Source organism: Hippopotamus amphibius, chromosome 5, assembly GCF_030028045.1.
Source record: "Hippopotamus amphibius kiboko isolate mHipAmp2 chromosome 5, mHipAmp2.hap2, whole genome shotgun sequence".
Taxonomy (NCBI): domain Eukaryota; kingdom Metazoa; phylum Chordata; class Mammalia; order Artiodactyla; family Hippopotamidae; genus Hippopotamus; species Hippopotamus amphibius.
This window is the reverse complement of record NC_080190.1, coordinates 6,241,918-6,261,338: the sequence shown is the minus strand read 5'-3', so window position 1 is coordinate 6,261,338 and position 19,421 is coordinate 6,241,918. Positions and strand designations below refer to the sequence as shown.

Genomic DNA, 19,421 nt, shown 5'->3' with positions numbered 1-19,421 from the left:
ACAAATTAGAGATGCTAGAAGGCAAATAAAATAAGGCTCCCTGAAACAACTATGTAATACAAATTCAGCCCTGCTTCATGAAGAATTGGTTTACCCAAAGAGTTTTGGAGTGGGGTTACTTAGATGACTTTCTTTTCGCATTTGCTTTAGATGATGGCTTTATGATTGAAGGCACTGAGGACACCTTTATTCTGGTTATGATTTTAAAGCAGGTTTTTAATTAAAATAGATTTCTGGATACAGTCCATGGGTGGAGCTTTTTTAGCCCTTGCAAAGTTGCTGGAGGCCTTTCTACCATTCACCATTTTCTTTTCATGAATAGTAAACACTTCAACATTCTTCATTACAACCATTTTCTAGCTTTTACAGCAGCATTTTTCCTTCAAAATAAAGTTTTTCTAATTTTAACAGTAAGATTTTCTTGTTGTAAAACATCATCAGTAAAGAAAGTAAATGTCGTCCACATCTTTCTAGCCTACATGGACATGAGTATCATTTTAAGATAAACACTGAATGCCATGTAAACTACTATCCAACATGCTGTTCCAACTGATTATATTATCAATGCTTTTTACAGTAATAAAAATCTCCACCATCATCTTTAGATACACCACTGTGTAGTACTCTATTTCATAACTGAGCCATAACTTATTCAAACAATCTCCTATTGATGTACTTTTTCAGGGTAAAACTTTCTGCAATGGACATTCTTGAACACAGGGCTGATTTCCCCCTGCAGGCTCTGAAGCAGGATACCAATCAGGTTACCTTCTGCTTGGTCAAGCTCTCTGTTCTGTTGGTTGTTAAATATTTACATTTATCTTGCTTGCCTGCACATTTATCTTTGGGTTCTTACGGCGTCATTTGGATAAATTCTCCAGTTGGCTCTATTGAGCCAAAGGCTACACAAATTAAAAATTCTATTTTATACTGGATGGTTGATTACCTTCTATGCCTGACAAACCGCCAGGAGCATATATGCATGTCATTCTAGCTATAAAACTGTATAAGTTTTTGGTATTCAACATTTCAAAAGCAAAGTTCTTATGGGACAGACATGTCACCTTTTTCAAAAATTTGTTATAATGGGGCTTCCTAGATGGTGCAGTGGTTAAGAATCTGCCTGCCAATGCAGGGGACACAGGTTCGATCCCTGCTCCAGGAAGATCCCACATGCCGCGGAGCAACTAAGCCCGTGAGCCACAACTATTGAGCCTGAGCTTTAGAGCCTGTGAGCCACAACTATTGAGCCCATGTGCTGCAACTACTGAAGTCCATGCGCCTAGAGCCTGTGCTCCAAAACAAGAGAAGCCACGGCAATGAGGAGCCCACGCACCACAACAAAGAGTAGCCCCCGCTCACCCCAACTAAAGAAAGCCCGTGCACAGCAAAAAAGACCCAACATAGCCAATAAAATAAATAAATAAATAATAATAAAATAGCCATTTAAAAAAAATTTGTCCTAATGAAGTATTTGGGGGAAATGGATTATTAAAATAGTCATATTACCATGCTTTAATTTTGAAAATGTTATTTTTAACAAAATGAAATCTCCACAATTAGTATAAGTACCAAAATTAAAATAAAGCTATAAAACGTTATAGGAACACATTAAACGATCTCCAGATACTTTTCTAAAACACACTGTGACAGTGAAGTTGGGGAAAGAAACAAACCAAGAAGAGGTAGTTTTATGTTTACAACTTTTCTAATTTTGAGATTATTTAGTGAAAGGCCCAGAATTGGAAGTGAGCAAATTAAGCCGCCCTTTAAAATGATCTTTTATACAAAGTAGCTACTGTCGAGTAGTCAGCATGCACTATACTACTCCCCTTAATGGAAGGTAAATCATTTTCAAAGGGAACCATGAATAAGGCTATTAACCCACTTTACAGACTCAGAGAACCAGATGGGTTCAAAAAAAAAATGCATTTCTATATGCAAAAAGATGTCCATTATAAAGCTAACTGAAGAAGCAGGATATCAAATTACACACAGACTATGCTATCAACTAGGAAGACAAAAGAAGCAAAGCCCTATTTACCAGGAAAAAAATCTATGCGAACATTCACCAAAATACTAAGCGGGATTGTATTTGGTAACAGGGGTTCTGTTTTGGGGGGGTGGAGGACTCGATTCTCTTTTCCCTACAGCTTTCAATTTTCTACATTGGACATCTATTCCTTTTAGAATGAAAACAAACAACCTGAGGTTTTCTTAGGTCAGTTTCGGCTCCCCTACCTGCAGCCCTAACATCATGCAAAGGTCCAGGCTTGGTCTCACTCCTGCTATTTACCCCATTCCTCCAACAGACTAATGATAGGAACAGGCGCAATAAAGACACTTCCCACATCCAGCTGCCAATCTTAAAATCTCCTCCAGGAAATGCATCACCACCAGAAGCCTGCTTTTCTTCTGCTCTTTCAAGGAATACCTCGTTTCGTCCACTGAGATATTTTCAAAACCACAAACAGTGGCGTACAAAAATTAAAATGTCCTTGATATTCTAACATGAAGAAAAAAGCAGTAGGAAAATCTTTACTTTGCTAGAAGAGACATATCAAAAGCAATGTACAGGTTTCCCGTTCAGTCCTGATTATCCAAGATGTACGCCCAAACCTCTCTTTTACGATCATCAAGTCACAAGAAAAGCTAAAAACGCATTATTTACTGCTCACAAAAGCTTTTAACCCATCTAATGTTGAGGGGGAAACATGCAAGAAATGCAAAGAGGTGGGCTGCAGACCCCAAGAACAGGCCATGCTATTTTAAATATATTCATTTAAAATACATTTATTTTTAGTATATATTCATATGCATTTTAAAATGTATCTTTTTTTTTTTTTAATAATTGGTGTTGGCCATGGTATCAGATACTGAATGCGAGAATTGGCCATTTATGATCCCATTCATCTGACTGGCTCAGGACCCTCAAACCAAAGCACCAATATAAGTAAGGGATCGGACTCATCTACATGGAGATGCTGAGTTAGATTTCTGTGACTCAGCATCTCTGGCAGAACTCACTTCAGTGAAGCTGTCTCATCTACACTGTCATTTCAGCAAAAAATTAGCATTTCGCTGGTGGGTGAGAAACAGGGACCAGTAATTCTGAAAGAGAGAAACTCCTATTTTGAATCGAGCATGACTTGGGAACTTGACTTATATCTTTAAATACAGATTGCTTATTAGGAGAGCTCGATTCTTTTCTGGTACTAATCAAATAGAACAGCAGGGGTCCTTTCAGTCTGAGGAACCAATGGGGAAAGCCACAGAGTGTAAAGGATGACAGGAACGTGAGTTGTTTTTACTTGTGCCTTGAAGCAGGCACCGTTTCCTCCTGGGAAGGCACACAAAAGCTACAATAACACCCATGTGCCACAGAAAAAAAAATATAATACCATTTTCTGGAAATTTCTATAATTTCCCAAAAAAAGGCCAAGTTTTTAAATAAAAAGATAAAATAAATAACTTCATACCACTGGAGACAAGCTCTGAAAGATAAAATAAACTTTTGGTATTTCCCAAGGAAAAAAGAGCTTCTACCCATTTGAAGCTGTTTCTCCTTATATAACCCAGGAATTGCCAAAAGTCAACTAATTACGGAACACTGTTATTGGAACAGTACAGAGGATGCTTAAATTCTATCCTTGAAAAATCAGGCTCTGAAAAAAAGAAACATCAGAACTATGAGAAAAATCTGTTGAGCTAGAAAGTACTCTTTTAGAGTGATAAAATTCTTTATTTTTCCATTGGATCATTTTTTTTTTTTTTGAAGTTAATTCCAGCCTCAAATCCAAATTTGGATTACGAATCCACACATTTAGTTCTGTGTCTCTAAATGCCAACACCAATTACACAGCACTTTCCAGTCCCCATGTCGTAACTTTCTCCTATTGTGCTATAAACAGGAATTAACTCGACTTACTCATTTCTTTCCAGATTTATGATCAGTTCTTTGCTTTCCAGTTGTATTCGAAAATTCAACACTCCTGGATGATTCTGAAAGATAAATAAGAGAAGTCAGTTGAAAATCATTTCCCTTTGACGTGTCAATTTCTGAATATTCTCTGTAAACACAGTCAATGGAGGGAGAGAAAAATGCATTTTCTTCCTGGGATCATTCTGAGACCTTGAGTAGAGGAGACCAAAACAAGCAGGACAAGAGTCTGGAAAACGCCTCACCCTCCCAGAAGGTACTGACACACCTGCATTCCTGGCCTCTGCACTCCTTTCCTTGGGCCACGTACATTTGGGATCCTTCTCGACTCAACCTCCATCTCCCATAATCGACTCCTTCCTTGGTTTCCCTGTTTCTAGGGAAGGCACTTTCATTTCCCCAACTGCTCATGTCAGAAATTTGGAGTCCTTGTCCCTTAACAACTCCATCCAATCCATGGAAAGGTCCTACTGAGTCACCCTCCAAAACACAATTCCTGTTGTCCAGGTCTGACACCTCTCCACCTTGCTCTGGTTCAAACTAGCATCTCTTACCTGAATGCTGCAAAAACCTGCTATCCTGGGTCCCTCCATACCTACCTGTGCACCCCTCCCATTCATTCTCCAGTGGCAATGGAGAATATTTTTAAAAACACAACCTCATCCACCTACCCTTGTTTGTGACAAGCCTGCACTGACATCCCACCTCACTGATGATAAAATGCCAACCCTTTTGTAAAAAGTGTTTATTGAAGCATAGTTGATGGAAAACAGTATATAAGTTACAGGTGTACAAGATCATGATTCACTATTTTTAAAGGATATAGTCCATTTATAGTTATTATACAATATTGGCTATATTCCCCATGTTGTACAATATATCCTCATAGCTTACTTTATACTTATTCGTACATCTTAATCCTCTACCCCTATGTCGCCCCTCCCCACTTCCCTCTCCCCACTGGTAACCACTAGTCTGTTCTCTGCATCTATGAGTCCGCTCTCTTTTTTTGTTATATTCACTATTTTGTTGCATTTTTTAGATTCCACATATAAGTGATATCATACAGTATTTATCTTTCTCTGACTTATTTCACTTAGCGTAATGCCCTCAAGTCCATCCCTGTTGCTGCAAATAACAAAATTTTCATTCTTTTTTATGACAGTAGTATTTTTTATGACTGAGTAGTATTCCATTGTGTATACACACACACACACATATCGCATCTTCTCCATTCATCTGTTGATGGACACTTAGGTTGCTTCCATATCTTGGCTTTGTAAATAACGTTGCTGAGGACACTGGGGTGCATCTATCTTTTTGAATTCATGTTTTTGTGGGGTTTTTTTGGATATGTAACTAGGAATGGAATTGCTAGGTCACAGGGTAATTCTACTTTTAGTTTTTTGAGACACCTCCATACTGTTTTCCACAGTGAATATGCCAGCTCTTTAACGTGGGCAACACCTGTAACTTACATACTATTTTACATCTGGCTTGAACTTCCTGGTCCCCCATGCCCACCTGCACTGTCTCCTCCTGGCTCACCCGGCTCCAGCCACACGGACCTTGCCAGCTGCTCAAACACGCCAAGCTCCTTTGCAGCTCTGAGTCTTCACACAGGCAACCCTCCCTCTGCCTGGAATGCTTTCTCCCAACTCTTCTACTCAGTATCAGCTTAAATGTCAATGATCCAAAGAAGCCTTACCTCACTCCCCAGTCTAATGACATCTGCCTCTCCCCAGGTATTCTCTTTCTCCCAGTCTCCTGTCTTTTTCCTCCTTGTTAGGAAGAACTCCCTTCCTACTCGTTATAATTCACTATGTTGACTTGTGGGTCCACTTGTTTATTGTGTCCACGAAGGTGCCAGACAAATAATAGAAGCTCAGTTAATATCTGGTGAAGGAGAGGATCAATCAGTGAATAGGGTAAACACTTCTCCCAACCTCTTCTCCCTCCTGCTAGGCAAACACCGTCCTCCTCCTCTTCTCTGGGCCACAGGAAGCCCTAGTCTGTGTGTGCCCATCTGCCAGTGGGGGGGCCAGGAACCTATATTCTCTGTTCTGTCCCAGAAATTCCAACAATTTTCTTGACCTGCCCTGGGAATGCAACCACGTGACTTTGTCCCTTAACTTACACCCCTACCCTAGGTTCTCTCCCATCTAAACTAGGGGGGTCGGACAGCCCACACCATCGCTTGCTGAGCCCAAGCCAATGATTCAGAGTCCTCACCCAAGTCGAAATCGACGTGCCATCCCAAAGTTATTCTACGAAGCCTCTCCCTTGCATCGCCTCCTTCTGGGCAGGCTCAGTCACTGTAGGGACGGACAGTCAATTCCAAACCCCCGGCCCGGCTAGCATGTTTCAAATGGAGGTTTCACATGTCTATTGGGCATTTCTCTCCAAAAGAACTTAAAATGTTTAATGTTTATTTTAAAAAATGAACGCTGTGTTTTCATTCTAATGATGTGGAAAGAGAGCTCACCCAGCATGACCACACCCTGACCAAGCTCACATGGCTGCTGTGTTCAGGTAAGGGCTGGGCAGTACTGCACGGCTGTCCAAGCTGATGTGAGAAGGGGCAGAGGAGGCTTTAATTCACAAATCATGCAGCCCAGCTAAGGAAGGGTCGAATGCCATCACTGCCCAGCGTGGAAATAAAGTTCCTTAGCAGCTTATAAAGAGCACAGTGGAGGAGAGTCAGGTCAGGACAAACTGGCAACACAAACTCAACATCACCTGCTCCCCCCGGGCAGCCTTGCCCTGGTGCTGCAAGGACCATTTCAGTCTTGTTCAAACATCATCACCTAGTCAAATTAGCGCTGCTAACTTCAATGTATTGGTTTTGTCTGCCTTTGCTTTATAAGTTCTTTCCGTCTTATGCTTGAATAAGAGATAGGAGAATAAGTTGATACTTAGTTCTCAAACATTCCGTATTTGAAAGACACTATTATATTTGAAAGACACTATTATAACTCCAGAGTTCAAGGAACTTTTTTCACATGGCATTTCAGCTCTAGTATGAATTAACAAACAACATGCTATTATGTTTTAGGAGAAAAATGGACTGTAAATTCCAATAGCCAACATTAAAATAATGAGTTAAGATGAAACAAAATTGAAACAAAACCCACAACAATGGAAGGTCACACAAGTTTTGGGAAAATGTTACAAGTTGCATTAACTAAGGCTGTATAAGTGAGGGTAGAGTCACAAGGGTGAAATTATTCAGTTTATTTTTAGGGCAGCTCTTGGAATTTTTTTTGTATTTCCCCATGTCTAATGTGGTAACCATTTGCCACATACGGCTATTAAACGTTAATTAATTAAAATGAAATCAAAATAAAAATCAGTTCATCAGTCGCACTGGACACATTTCAAGGCTCTAAAGCAACACATAGTTAGTGGTTATGTCTGCTAGACAGCCCAGATGTGGAACAGTGCCATCTTCATGGCAAGTTCGCAGACGTTTCCATCTTCATTGGAGTCAGCAATAAAGACCTAAAATTTGCATCATCCAATAGCTGCCTGAGAACTAGACTATTTTGAATATTGGTGCCTGTAGGGGACAGCATTAAGTGCAAACCCAAGCTGGACTTTTTAAATGTGCTTTAAGAAAGCTCTTCTCAATTTTAACTGGTAGGTGATATTATTTTTTAAGTAGTTACTTAAGCTTGAGAGTTAAATTGGTGGACTTCCATACATATAAGATGCTTAAGTATATTTTCTAAATTTAAACAGATCTGTTTTTTATGGATTCATTTTAGCAAATGATTATACAAACATCAGTGAGCTAGTGAAAAACACACTTTTACTTGTTATATTTTGATACTGGCTGATGTTATAGGAATTGCATGGGTTTCTGAGTGTTTGCTGAAGTTTTAAATTCAATATCGCTATTCCTAGACACACAACACTTCTTTTGATTTTAATATAACATACAAAAGCGTTTCTCAGCCCTGGATTTGCTTTTGATTCTGTCACAAGGACTTTTACCTAAATTTAACTATACTTTCTGAAACTTGGATTTAATTCTAAACACATATAGAATGTTCTCTCCAGGGTCTGCAATTTGTAATCATTAATTACATCTCAGAGAAACAAGATTTTTAATTATGCTTACAATAAAATATTAGAACAAAAATATATCTCAATGTTCTGTCAAGATGTGTCCAAACAGCATATGCGTGAATATGTCTGTTTATGTGCATGTGTTTTATGTATGTGTGTGAAAAGTTACTTTTGGACTTCCTAGATGGCGCAGTGGTAAAGACTCCGCCTGCCAATGCAGGGGACACGGGTTCGATCCCTGCTCTGGGAAGATTCCCACATGCTGGGGAGCAACTAAGCCCGTGCGCCACAACTATTGAGCCTGTGCTCTAGAGCCCGTGAGCCACAACTATTGAGCCATGTGCCGCAACAATTGAAGCCCACGTGCCTAGAGCCCGTGCTCCATAAGAGAAGCCACTACAATGAGGAGCCTGCGTATCACAATGAAGAGTAGCCCCCGCTCGCAGCAACTAGAGAAAACCCGCGTGCAGCAACGAAGACCCAACGCAGCCAGTAAATAAAATAAATAAATAAATAAATTTATAAAAAAAAGTTACTTTAATTACAAATTGTGTTTGCCTAAGATATGGACACACACATCATTATTTTATTTAGTTTTTTTCTCTTTTCCCGCACATCACTATTTTAAAGATAAACCCTGACAATTATATTGGTGAATAAAAATAAAATATTTGCAGCCCCCTTGTCCCCTGCGAAAAATCCAGCCAGCTTAAACATGAATATTTGTACTAATTCTACATAAAGTCTCTACAGGAGCTGTTAGAACACTCTAATGTCAACATATTTCAAATGAATATATTTTCCCCCAGGGAGGTAGAAAGAGCTTTATCTGTATATTTTAGTTGAGATCTGACTGGTACAGGAGCAATCAATGGAGAAGGAGAACAGAGAGCTATTTTAACTCAAAACCACTCATTGCATTAGATTCTAAGTTTAGAAGCATGTATTCATTCCATTTTCTTTTGATTTTTAGACATTGGAGATGATGAACTAGTGTTGGTTAAATGCAGCATTCCTTTTGAAAAACGGCACCTTGATTGCCCTAATGAAACTGCGTCCTTTACTGAAAGCTTAAAGAACTGCATTTGCCAAATAAATCAGTTAAGTGCTTATCAATAGGCTAGAAACGTTTTGGCAATTATTATAATCCTATTTTTTTTAATTGGTAAAAGTATATCCAAAAGAATATATAAAATGTATAAGTACAATTTAAAAAACAACAATAAAATAATCATCAGGGTACCTACCATCCAACTGAAAAGTCAAAATATTACCAGAATCTTAGACAGCCCCCTGTATTTGTTTGCTAAGGCTGCTGTAACACAGTATCACAGACTGGGTAGCTTAACTAACAGAAATGTATTTCCGCACATTTCTGGAACTGAGAGTCCGTGATCAAGGCAGGTTTAGTTTCTTCCGAGGCCTCTCTCCTTGTAAGTTCCTAGTGGAAATGAGTTTGGGCAGGCTCCCCCAAATGTTCTGCCCAGGCAGGTCTGCACAGTAAGGGTCTGGCCAGACCCCGATGCCTGTCACTCGGACCCTCAGCTGCTCTGTACTCTTTCTGAAGTTTCCCACAATGCACTTGTCCAGCACATCCCACTTCACTGGAAATATAAACACGTGTTTAAAAAGTGATTTTCTGATTAGCTACAGTTTTTTTTTTTCTTCTCAGTATCATCCATTGGACTGCCTTTATTTATTTATTATTAATGACATTTTGATTCACAATAACCTCTTAAACGATATCCTATAACAATGTAACTTCTTTTCTTTGCTATCTGTTACTCACAAGCAATAGTATAACAACAATAAAGGAATCTTAAAAATGATCTAATTTCACATTTTACTCCAAAATGCTGGGTTGCCATTCTTTAACTTGTGTAATTGGGAGCTCACCCAAAATTGAATTTCAATTATTTCACCCATGATGGGTGCAAAATATCCCAAGTCAATAAAAGTAGCTTTTCATGGATGCAAGGATGCTTATGACTTTTTTTTTTTCCTCTGATGGATGGAATGATACACAGCATCATCTCCTAGGTGTTTCTATGTCCTTAAAGAATGGCCAATTTTCAATGACTTAGGAAAATCTGAACCTGACCATGAAGTTGAAACAAGGTGGCAGTGAGCCTGCAGAAGGAAGGGAATTGCATTAAAAAATCAGATGTGGGGTCAATAGCCAAGTCCACTCCCATCACCTCTTCTAGGCTATCCTTTCAAAGACGATGGTCAGTTCTGAGCCAAAGTCGTTTATATCAACCATTGATACTAGAAGCTTAGAGGGACCTAGGTTTTCAAGCAGAAAAACAATAGTAAAATATTGCATTCAAGGGACTCTGAAATAACTAGATCCCTCTCCGGCACTAAATAAATGCTTCCGACTACAGCCCTGGCACTCATGGGGCACGAGGGAGTCATTTATGGCTATGAATATTTAGAGGCAATCTTGATCACCAACTTTAATGTTAGTGCAGTAGTTCCACAGCCGGGAAGATATGGGCACCGTGGAATCAAGAGAGGACAGAATTGAATCAGCCGGAGAATAACACAGTGAGGAACGAGGGCACTGCAGCACCATAATGGGCGTCTCTGGCTTGGGGCGTTTTAGTTATTACGTAAATAACAATAATGTTTATTCATGAGTCACTGATACTTTTCTGTGATGGAAAACTGACCTTAGCAAACCACCTGTTAAAATGTGCAGAACGGCACACATTATCCTTAGGTAAAAAGTGCTTCTGAAAGATGTGGAATGTAGTTTGAAGTTGTTTGTGTGTTAAAATGTTAGGTTATTTTTCGTGTGGATTCTTCTTCCTGTATTTCTCTGCATGATGGGTTTACAGATTTCCAGCCCATTTCTCCCTTCCCACCAGAAAAAGCACAAGATCACCACCTTTGGCATGTGGGATGCTCTTATTTCAAGCTCTTCATGCTGTTGCTACTGGCAGGATCGCTAAAGCTTAAATCTGGGGCAAACATTTTCATTTTTGATTACTGTAGCTATAGCCAGATCATCTTAAAGCCTCATCAATTCACTGAAACACTGCCATTCTGCCCCCATGCATCTATATGCTATAGGATTACACTTTCTCGTGCTCTGTGTCTGTCTGAGGACAATGGCAGCTTCTGAGCAAACAGTGGTCATCTGTGCCCTCCCAGAGCTCACTGCTGGGTTGTAAGAAGAGACCCACAACATGACAGAAAGCAATGCGGGAAGCACGCTGATTCAGGTTTCTCAAACTTAACCCACCTAAATTCCAATTCTTCTGTTACCACCCCACCCTCATCCAACGCAAAGGGGAACACAGGGAAAATCCACACCAGCTCCCCCAGAACTCCCAGAGTCAGTAACAATGTGTCTTCTCAAACCCTTTCAGCTGTGACCCACTGTTCTTAGAATAACTGTGGTCTTCACACCACCAAAGGTCTGGCCCCTCTCACCCCTCAGCTCCCACCACACGGCTGAACTGGTCAGGCTCTGACAGGCTTCTGGGCCTCGGCACCGGCTGAGCCTTTGCTGGGAGATGCTCCTGGGCTCTCGGGGGCCTCACCTCCAGGTCTCAGCCCGGACGTCACCCCCATCCCAGTGGGGCTCTTTGCCACACACACCACTTCACGCCCTTTCTAGCCCTCTCCTCATCTGTGGTCCTGTCTTGCTGTGTTTATTTTACTTGTTGATCATCTATCTCCCCTAGTAAAAGAGAAACTTCCTGGGAAAAAGGAATTTTCTGTCTTGTTCTATATCCTATTCCTGACACCCAGAACGGGGCCACCCAGAAACATCTGTGGGATGACAGAAGACAGGCGTGGCAGTGGCAGGAGATGGCAGAAGGGATACTGCCTCGGGGGACAGCAAAGCTGTAAGTGTCACCTCAGGAGGTATGAAGGGCCGTCTGCGCTCTCCTCCCCGGTCACCCAAGCACAAGGCTGAAGTCTATCCCTCTGAGCCCCATGGGCTGCCCGCCTCACTCCCAGAGGTTCATGTCCCACAGACGCAAGTGGCTGCACAGAGGATCCCTTCGTCGTGAGCAAGGAACCGGGCTGTAGAGGTGCCTTGGGTTCTGCTCCTCCGCGGAGAGGAGGAGGGGCTTGCTGGGAGCTGGACCACCTATACTCAGGGCTGGCTGAGAAGGCCAGTGAGGGCGAGCTCCCAGTCTGGCTCCTGGCCCCTTGGGTCACTCGAGAGGACGCCTGCTTCTCCTGCTTAGTTTGCTTGGACCTTAGTGAAAAAGAGTCCAAACCAGAGCAGAAGGGTAGAGAGCGTGCAGCAGGAGGAGGAGGGGATGAGACCAACGTAAATCAATGTCAAACACAAGGTGGGGAGCGTGGGGGCTGCAGAGCTAGAAATCAGAGCCATGCCGGGGAGGGGGAGGGGAAGTCAGGGTAGCAGGGACTTGAGGACGTCCTATTCTGCCACTTAATGGTTCTTACCTGATCTAACATCAGGACGCCCAGGGCGGGAGGCCAATGGCTAAGATGGACTTCCCCATCAGCCATGCACCCGCTCACTCATAAGATCACCGGCAGCCCTAGCGCCACGGCCTGTCATCCCCCACACAAGGTACCAGCCCCCTGGATGCTGCGAGTCAATGAGGCTGCACCACCGAAAATAGGGCTTGTGATGAAGAACGTCATCATGGGAAGAAGGCCTTGGCTGAGTGCCAGGGCCCAGGTTCACTTCAGCATCTTCAGACTGCCTCCAACAGCCAGGAAGAGGGTCACTGAGCTCCCAAGTGATGTCTAGGGGCATCTTAAGTTGGACGTTTAGGAAGCAAGTAGGTAATTCCTCCTCCTTTGATTGCAAAGGAACAAGAACCTCACCTACGAAAGAACTATTTCATTTCATCTTGGAAACAGTGTTTTTCCAGTTAGGAGGCTGTACCTGGGAGGGGGTCAGGCCAGAGATGTGTCCACAGACAGGCCGGGTGCTGCCACTCGGGCTAAGGGACTGCTGGTCAGTCATTTCACTCTGCTGGGCCTCAGTTTCTTTACCAGGAAACCGGGGATGACAATGTCCATCAGTGTGGCTGGCAGACTAGTGGGCCCCCAAAGATGTCCTAACCCTGGGAAGCTGTGCATGTGTTACCTTTCCTGGAAAAAGGGACCTCGCATATAGGATAAAGGGAGACAGGGAGATACTATCCTGGTTTATTCAGATGGGCCCCGTATACTCACATGGCTCCTTAGAAACAGAGACCCTTTCTTTGCTAGGGTCGGAGAGATGCCACAGGAGAAGAACTTAACCACTTTGCTCACTTTGAAGATGGAGCAAGGGAGCCACGGGCCAAGGAAGCACTGGCCTTGAGAAGCTGGGAAAACGGCCCTTAACCTTCAGCTGGCGAGAACACGGGGACCGTAGCCCAGCGACCTCCAAGAGCTGAATGCTGCCAACATCTGAACTGAGTGGGGAAAAGACGAGACCCTCCCCTGATGCTGCCTTCATAAAAGGCAGCTCTGCGAGCACTCTGATTTTAACCTGGTGAGATGTGAAGCAGGAAACCCAACGAGACCGCCAGCGTCATGACCTTCAGAACTGAGAGATCAAAAATGGGTATTGTTTCAAGCCACTTAAGTTGGGGTTAGTTTGTTAGAGCAGCAATAGAAAACTGAAATCATCAGGAAGACTGCTGTGAGATTCAAATAGTAAAATGTCTGGAAACCATCATGCATGATAAAATGGAAATGCGTGTTTATTACAGAAATCCAATCACAAACAAAACTGCTACTTCCCAGCACGACAGTGACAAAATACCATTTCACTTATTATTTATTGCTATTTACCCCAATTGCAACCCTTCTATACTTTCTGAATTTTGATCTAAGTGGGCATAATAAATTAAGTTTTTTTAAATGCTAACAAGTTTTCAAAAAGAAATATTATACATTTATTAATTGGGGGCCTGTTTACGAGGCAGGCACCGGGCCAGTTCCTGGGAGATGGCTGAAAGCAACTTACCTCTTCCTTTGTGTCAGCAGCTCTTTGCAGGAGGCCCTTTGTCCTGTCACTTTAGCAGCAATATTTTAACTTAACCTTTACACCAGGTGTCCTCATGCTTCACTAACCTCCGACCCAAGCACATCTTTCAAATCTTTGGGTCACACAATGCCTTACCTAACCCACTGATTCTTTTCTTAGATTAAAGAAGTAGAGATGCAGAATAAGTAATTAATGGATGATGAGATCTTTCCCCTAGCTTCCCCTTTAGTAATCTCAGGAGCAAACTGCATGAACAAGACAGCACCTGAAGAAACATCACGAGGAGTCAGCAAGTCTGCACAAAGTGAAAGAGGACAAAGACTCTGACCTCTTCCCCTAATGATTAACGGCGACTAGCTTCCCCTTTTACCCGTAAAAAACTTTCATGGTCAAGCCGAGTCTTCTGAGTTGGTTCTGGGACACGAGTCTACCTTCTCCCCAGGTGGCTGGCCTCCTGAATAAAGCAGACTTTCCTTTTCCAACCAACACTCGTCTCTTGAGTATCGGCTTTCGAGCTGCAAGCAGACAAAACTGAGTTTGGGAACACTTGCTTCATATGGAAAGATCTTATACCTGTATGACCACCGTTATGGAAGGGGATAAAAGGTTCTGAAAGACCCATGTGGACTTAACACAAAATAGATGAATGTACTTCATCTTGATGTGAAATATTCTAAACATGATACTTTCTAAGATTTGCTTACTGATATAATCAGGGATATTATCATATTAGAAAAGAGGACAGAGCATTGCTTTTTGTAATGACTTGCCTAGTCTTACGAGACACAGCCGTAAAATAACACGCACTGTGTTTATTAACTAGAAAGCCTGGTTTCCAATTGAAAGTTCATTTATCTACCTAATTTGATGTCTGGAAACATTCATGTACCATTTTTTTCCCCCTGCAGCACCATTTCGAAACTGTCAGTCAGAGAAAGTTAATAGCTTAAGTTGCTGGTTTGTGTGCATGCAAGCTGTCTTCTGGAGGGAATATCCCATTCATATGTTGACTAAGGGCCATTTATAAAGCATCACTGTAATCTCTTTCAAATAAACATTAGCGGAATATAACAAACTCTTTAAAAAGTAATCCTGCCATCGATCACGGAGGCACTGGCAAACCACTCTGTCCTAACTGAAGCCTAGTGCAAACAAGTTCGCCTAGTGCAAACAGAATTACAGCTAATTGCTAACTTTTTATAAAACACACCCTAATTGCTCCATGAAAACTCATGCTAAAAGCCTCTCAGAGAGCTATGAGAATTCACATTTCACAACTTCAGACAAAAACTGCAGTATCAGGGGCTTCCTAGGTGGCACAGTGGTTAAGAATCCGCCTGCCAATGCAGGGGACACGGGTTCGAGCCCTGGTCCAGGAAGATTCCCACATGCCGCAGAGCAACCAAGCCCGTGAGCCACAACTACTGAGCCCATGTGCTGCAACTACTGAAGCCCACGCGCCTAGAGCCCATGCTCCGCAACAAGAGAAGCCATGGCAATGAGGAGCCCGCGCACCACAACGAAGAGTAGCCCCCACTCACCGCAACTAAAGAAAGCCCACGCACAGCAAAAAAGACCCAACACAGCCAATAAAATAAAGAAATAAATAAATTTATTTTAAAAAAATTGCAGTATCAGTGTCACCAGCTTTCCCCATTGCTGGCCTCTCACACTATTTCTTGGGGTGTTTGGGCCTCAGAATCAGGAGGGAAAAAGAGCAGGAAGGAGAAGGGCAGCTGGCAGGAGCTGGAGAAGGAATCCAGGGGCAGGGTTAGGAGATGGAGCCAGAGAGGAAGGGGCTGCGGGTGTGGATGGGTGCATCCCTGCGACGGAGGACACAAGAAGGGCAGGGAGGACTCGAGTGGCCACACACTCCAGTGGGTTGAAAGGATTTTGCACCCCTTGAAGACACAGTTTTCCATCTGCATCCTAGCTCAGTTCTGGGACAGAGAGGTCCTCAATCCGGGGTACTTTGCTGAATGAAAACTCGAGTTCAACTTTCTCTCTGTTAAAACACTAGTAAAGCCAACCAATCATAAATCCAGTGACACTTATGGACAACTTTGTCCTCTACATAAAGGACCCCCAAGTCCAAATCTCCAGCTCTGACCTCTATCTTGTCATGGGAACGCCAACAGTCACGTCCAACGGATCTCTTATCCGCAACTCAGATGCTATAGGGCTTAAAACTCACTCCCATGTCCCCACAACTTCCCAAAACACAGTCCTCATCCTGTGCCCCTTCTTACCCCTACTGTCATCATCAGCATCCTTTTGTGCTACATTCATGCCATCTTCTGACTCTCGTCTTTCTCCCCATCCCATGTTGAATTAGTGGTCGAGCCCTGCGGATGCCGCCTCTGGATATCGCTGGAATTCTTTCTGTTCCTGCTGCGTGGTCCTCATCCCAGTCCCCCGGTCACTCTTGCATCAGCCAGTCCTAGACATGGGTCCCTGAGCTGTTTTATGAATGCAAGGCTCAAATTCTACTTCTCCTCTTCATCCTGGTCTGAGCAGAGGTTCCTCAGCACCTCGTCCTCCTCAGTCTGCCCACTCTCCCTCCCTCCCCACTCAATTCGAGAAGGCAGAGTTGACAAACATTTCCTATAAAGAGCCAGATAATAAATATTTTAAGCTTTGTGGGCCATTCAGTCTTTGCCAGGACGACTCATCTCTGCCCTTGCAGGGCAAAACCAGCCACAGACAATATAAAGCCTTACTTATGGACACGGACATACGAATTTCACATAATTTTAAATATCATGACATACTCATCCCCTTTTGATTTTTTCCCCCAAGCCACTTAAAAATGTAAAAAACATTCTCAAATCTGAGCTAGCATCAAAATCACCTGCAGGGCTTGCTGAACGGCAGATTGTAGGGTCTATCACAGAGCTTCTGATTCAGTGGATCCAGGCCAGGACCTGGGTGTTTGGACTTTTAATAAGTACCGAAATGATGCTGCCACTGCTGGTCCTGGGGCCACATGTTCAGAACTGCTGTGCTAGACCACGTGTGGCAGGGTGATAGCTCATGAGCTCCACTCAGCCTGCCGCTAACCTTATTTTGGCCTCAAAGTGCACGCCACCCAGTTTGTCCGTTTGATTTCATTGTTACCCTCTGAGAGTCAAGAGAATTCTCAGACAAACCTGGATGTGTTGCTTCTTGGAGGTAAAAATATATATATATCAGAAAACTAGCAACCCTGGGCTTGCAGTTTATGGGGCAACAACTGGCTGAAACTGAAGACAAGCTGCCTGTTCTTCCAGTCCCACCTGCCCTACTGTACCTGCACATGGAGGTCAAGGGGCAAAGGTGATCTATCATCTTATGCCTGGCCAGCTTCATTGCTCATAACACCAGCCTGACCCCTTGCAGCATTTGAATTTGCAATCTCTGGTCTAAAGTCAAACAGGATGCTGACACAAGTTGGATGATTAGAAACATGTGGAAGGAATGGATGAGCTCACCTTTCCCTCTCTTGCTCCTCTGGCCTCCTGAACTCCTGCTCATCCCTCAAGAGCCCCTGAGATGCTCCTGACCTTTGAAGCCTCCCCTGACGGCTCAGGTAGAACTCTCCTCTCCCCTCCCTGCACTTTACACTTCCACATTCTGCCTGGACTGTACTTATTTCTGTTCATGACAAAGTGCTCACTAGGCTACAAGCTCCTGGAAGCCTGAGCCAACTCTGAACGTCCGTCGAGCTGCCTCGGGTGCTACTTTCTTATACATCCAAAGCACCGAAGCCAATGCTTATTGGTTTGATTACCTTGGTCGATACATTCAAAACTGTTGCTCATTCATCTTTTCATCCAATAGTTACCTGCCAGATACTGTGCTATGTTCAGGCAGTCTACCCTGCTAACCGATAGTGACCTTCAACACAAAGTTCAGAGTCATGAAAATATCTCATTATACTGAACAAAAGAATATACCAGCTACTCTGTTATTGATGTTGTGTTGACAAAGTTATGTATTTAAAATCACCCTTAATCCAGACAATTTCTAGACCAACATAGAAAACCTCGTCCTTGCCAAGAGCAAGGCTGGAGTTATCACAAACGTGTGATCAGCAAATCCTCAGCCTGTTTTGAGCTTTCCCGGATTAGCCATATTAAACTAAACCACAGAGTGTAAATGTGACAGCATTGAAGAGGCTACTGTGGAAACTGCAGGGTTGCTACCAGGACAAGATGCGCTGCCTCCACGCGGTCACAATGAATGAAGCTCACAGTCACCACTGTGCCTTCATGTCCTGCACTGGGGCTGTCCGTGGCTTTGGCTTTGTGAAAGGACAGCCAGCAATGCTCAGGGCTCCATTTTGTCCTGCTGGGAAGAACGAAGAGCAGCTCCATTGCCTATAAACGACCTCATAACATCTATGCAAAACTGGACCAAAAATCAATGACTTGGACTTTAAAACTAGGTAATGTTGAGTTGACAAAGGCAAAACAGAGGAAGAAGAGTCAAGACTGCTAACAGATGCAGCTCAGGGGTATGAATAGTTTATAGCTGACTCACAAGGCTTTTCACCAATGATAACCAAAATTCCATTATTTTCTGGAGATAGAATGTCATCCAGGGATACCTGAAGTCCTGCTGAAAAAATCTTGTATTTGTAACAATGTCAAGGAGAATAGTTCAGAGATGATTTCAGATGAGTTAGTAGCTAGGAGACGTTCTGTACAAACAAACTTGTGCATCTGCGTATGGATCTTCCTTAAACTGAAAATAGGATCTTACCTAAACGTGCACTGAAATAAGGAACTATAAAAACTGCTGCATGGTCATCGAGTTTCAATTACAGGTTTTCCTGATAATTCTTTATAAATAGAAAAACTGGATGTACACATGGAACTATATTCTATATCTTGTAATAACTTATAATGAAAAAGAATATATATTTATATGTATGTATAACTGAATCACTTCACTATACACCAGAAACTAACACAACATAGTAAATCAATCACACTTCAGTAAAAAAAAAAATTTTTTAAAGCTGGGCCCAGTGGAAGATAAAAGGAAGTGATCAGTGAAGCCCATCAGTAGCTTTACCCTAAACTAGAACTTGACTTTTTCATTATAGCCACCTTCCCCTCCCTAAAAATAAACAGGGTCACAACAGACTCAGGGTCAAATTCAAGCTCCATGAATTCCTACCTCTTGACTTAGTCACTGTAGGTAAATCATAATAATATCAGCTGGGAGGATTAAATGGCATGGTTTATAGCAACACCAGGACAGGGCTGCCACCTAGGAGGCACCTGATGTGATTGACAGGAAGGATGACACCACACGCTGCTTGTGTTGATCACACCGCTGTCCCTTTTTCTAAGAATATACTTCTGCCTTCCAATCTAGCAAAACATTCCTGCTCTCACCATCTACCTTCCATTTTGTTGTAAACCATACATCTGATAGCAAAAACAC

General features: G+C 42.7%; 1 protein-coding gene across 1 annotated transcript in view; it reads right to left on the bottom strand.

The window, feature by feature from the left end:
• ADAM12 (ADAM metallopeptidase domain 12) overlaps nucleotides 1–19,421 on the bottom strand; it is a 352,080-nt gene that overhangs the window by 248,244 nt on the left and 84,415 nt on the right. The window contains exon 3 of the mRNA XM_057734683.1: nucleotides 3,929–4,002. Coding sequence (XP_057590666.1) covers nucleotides 3,929–4,002 — 74 coding nt within the window. The remainder of the gene's footprint in view (nucleotides 1–3,928; nucleotides 4,003–19,421) is intronic.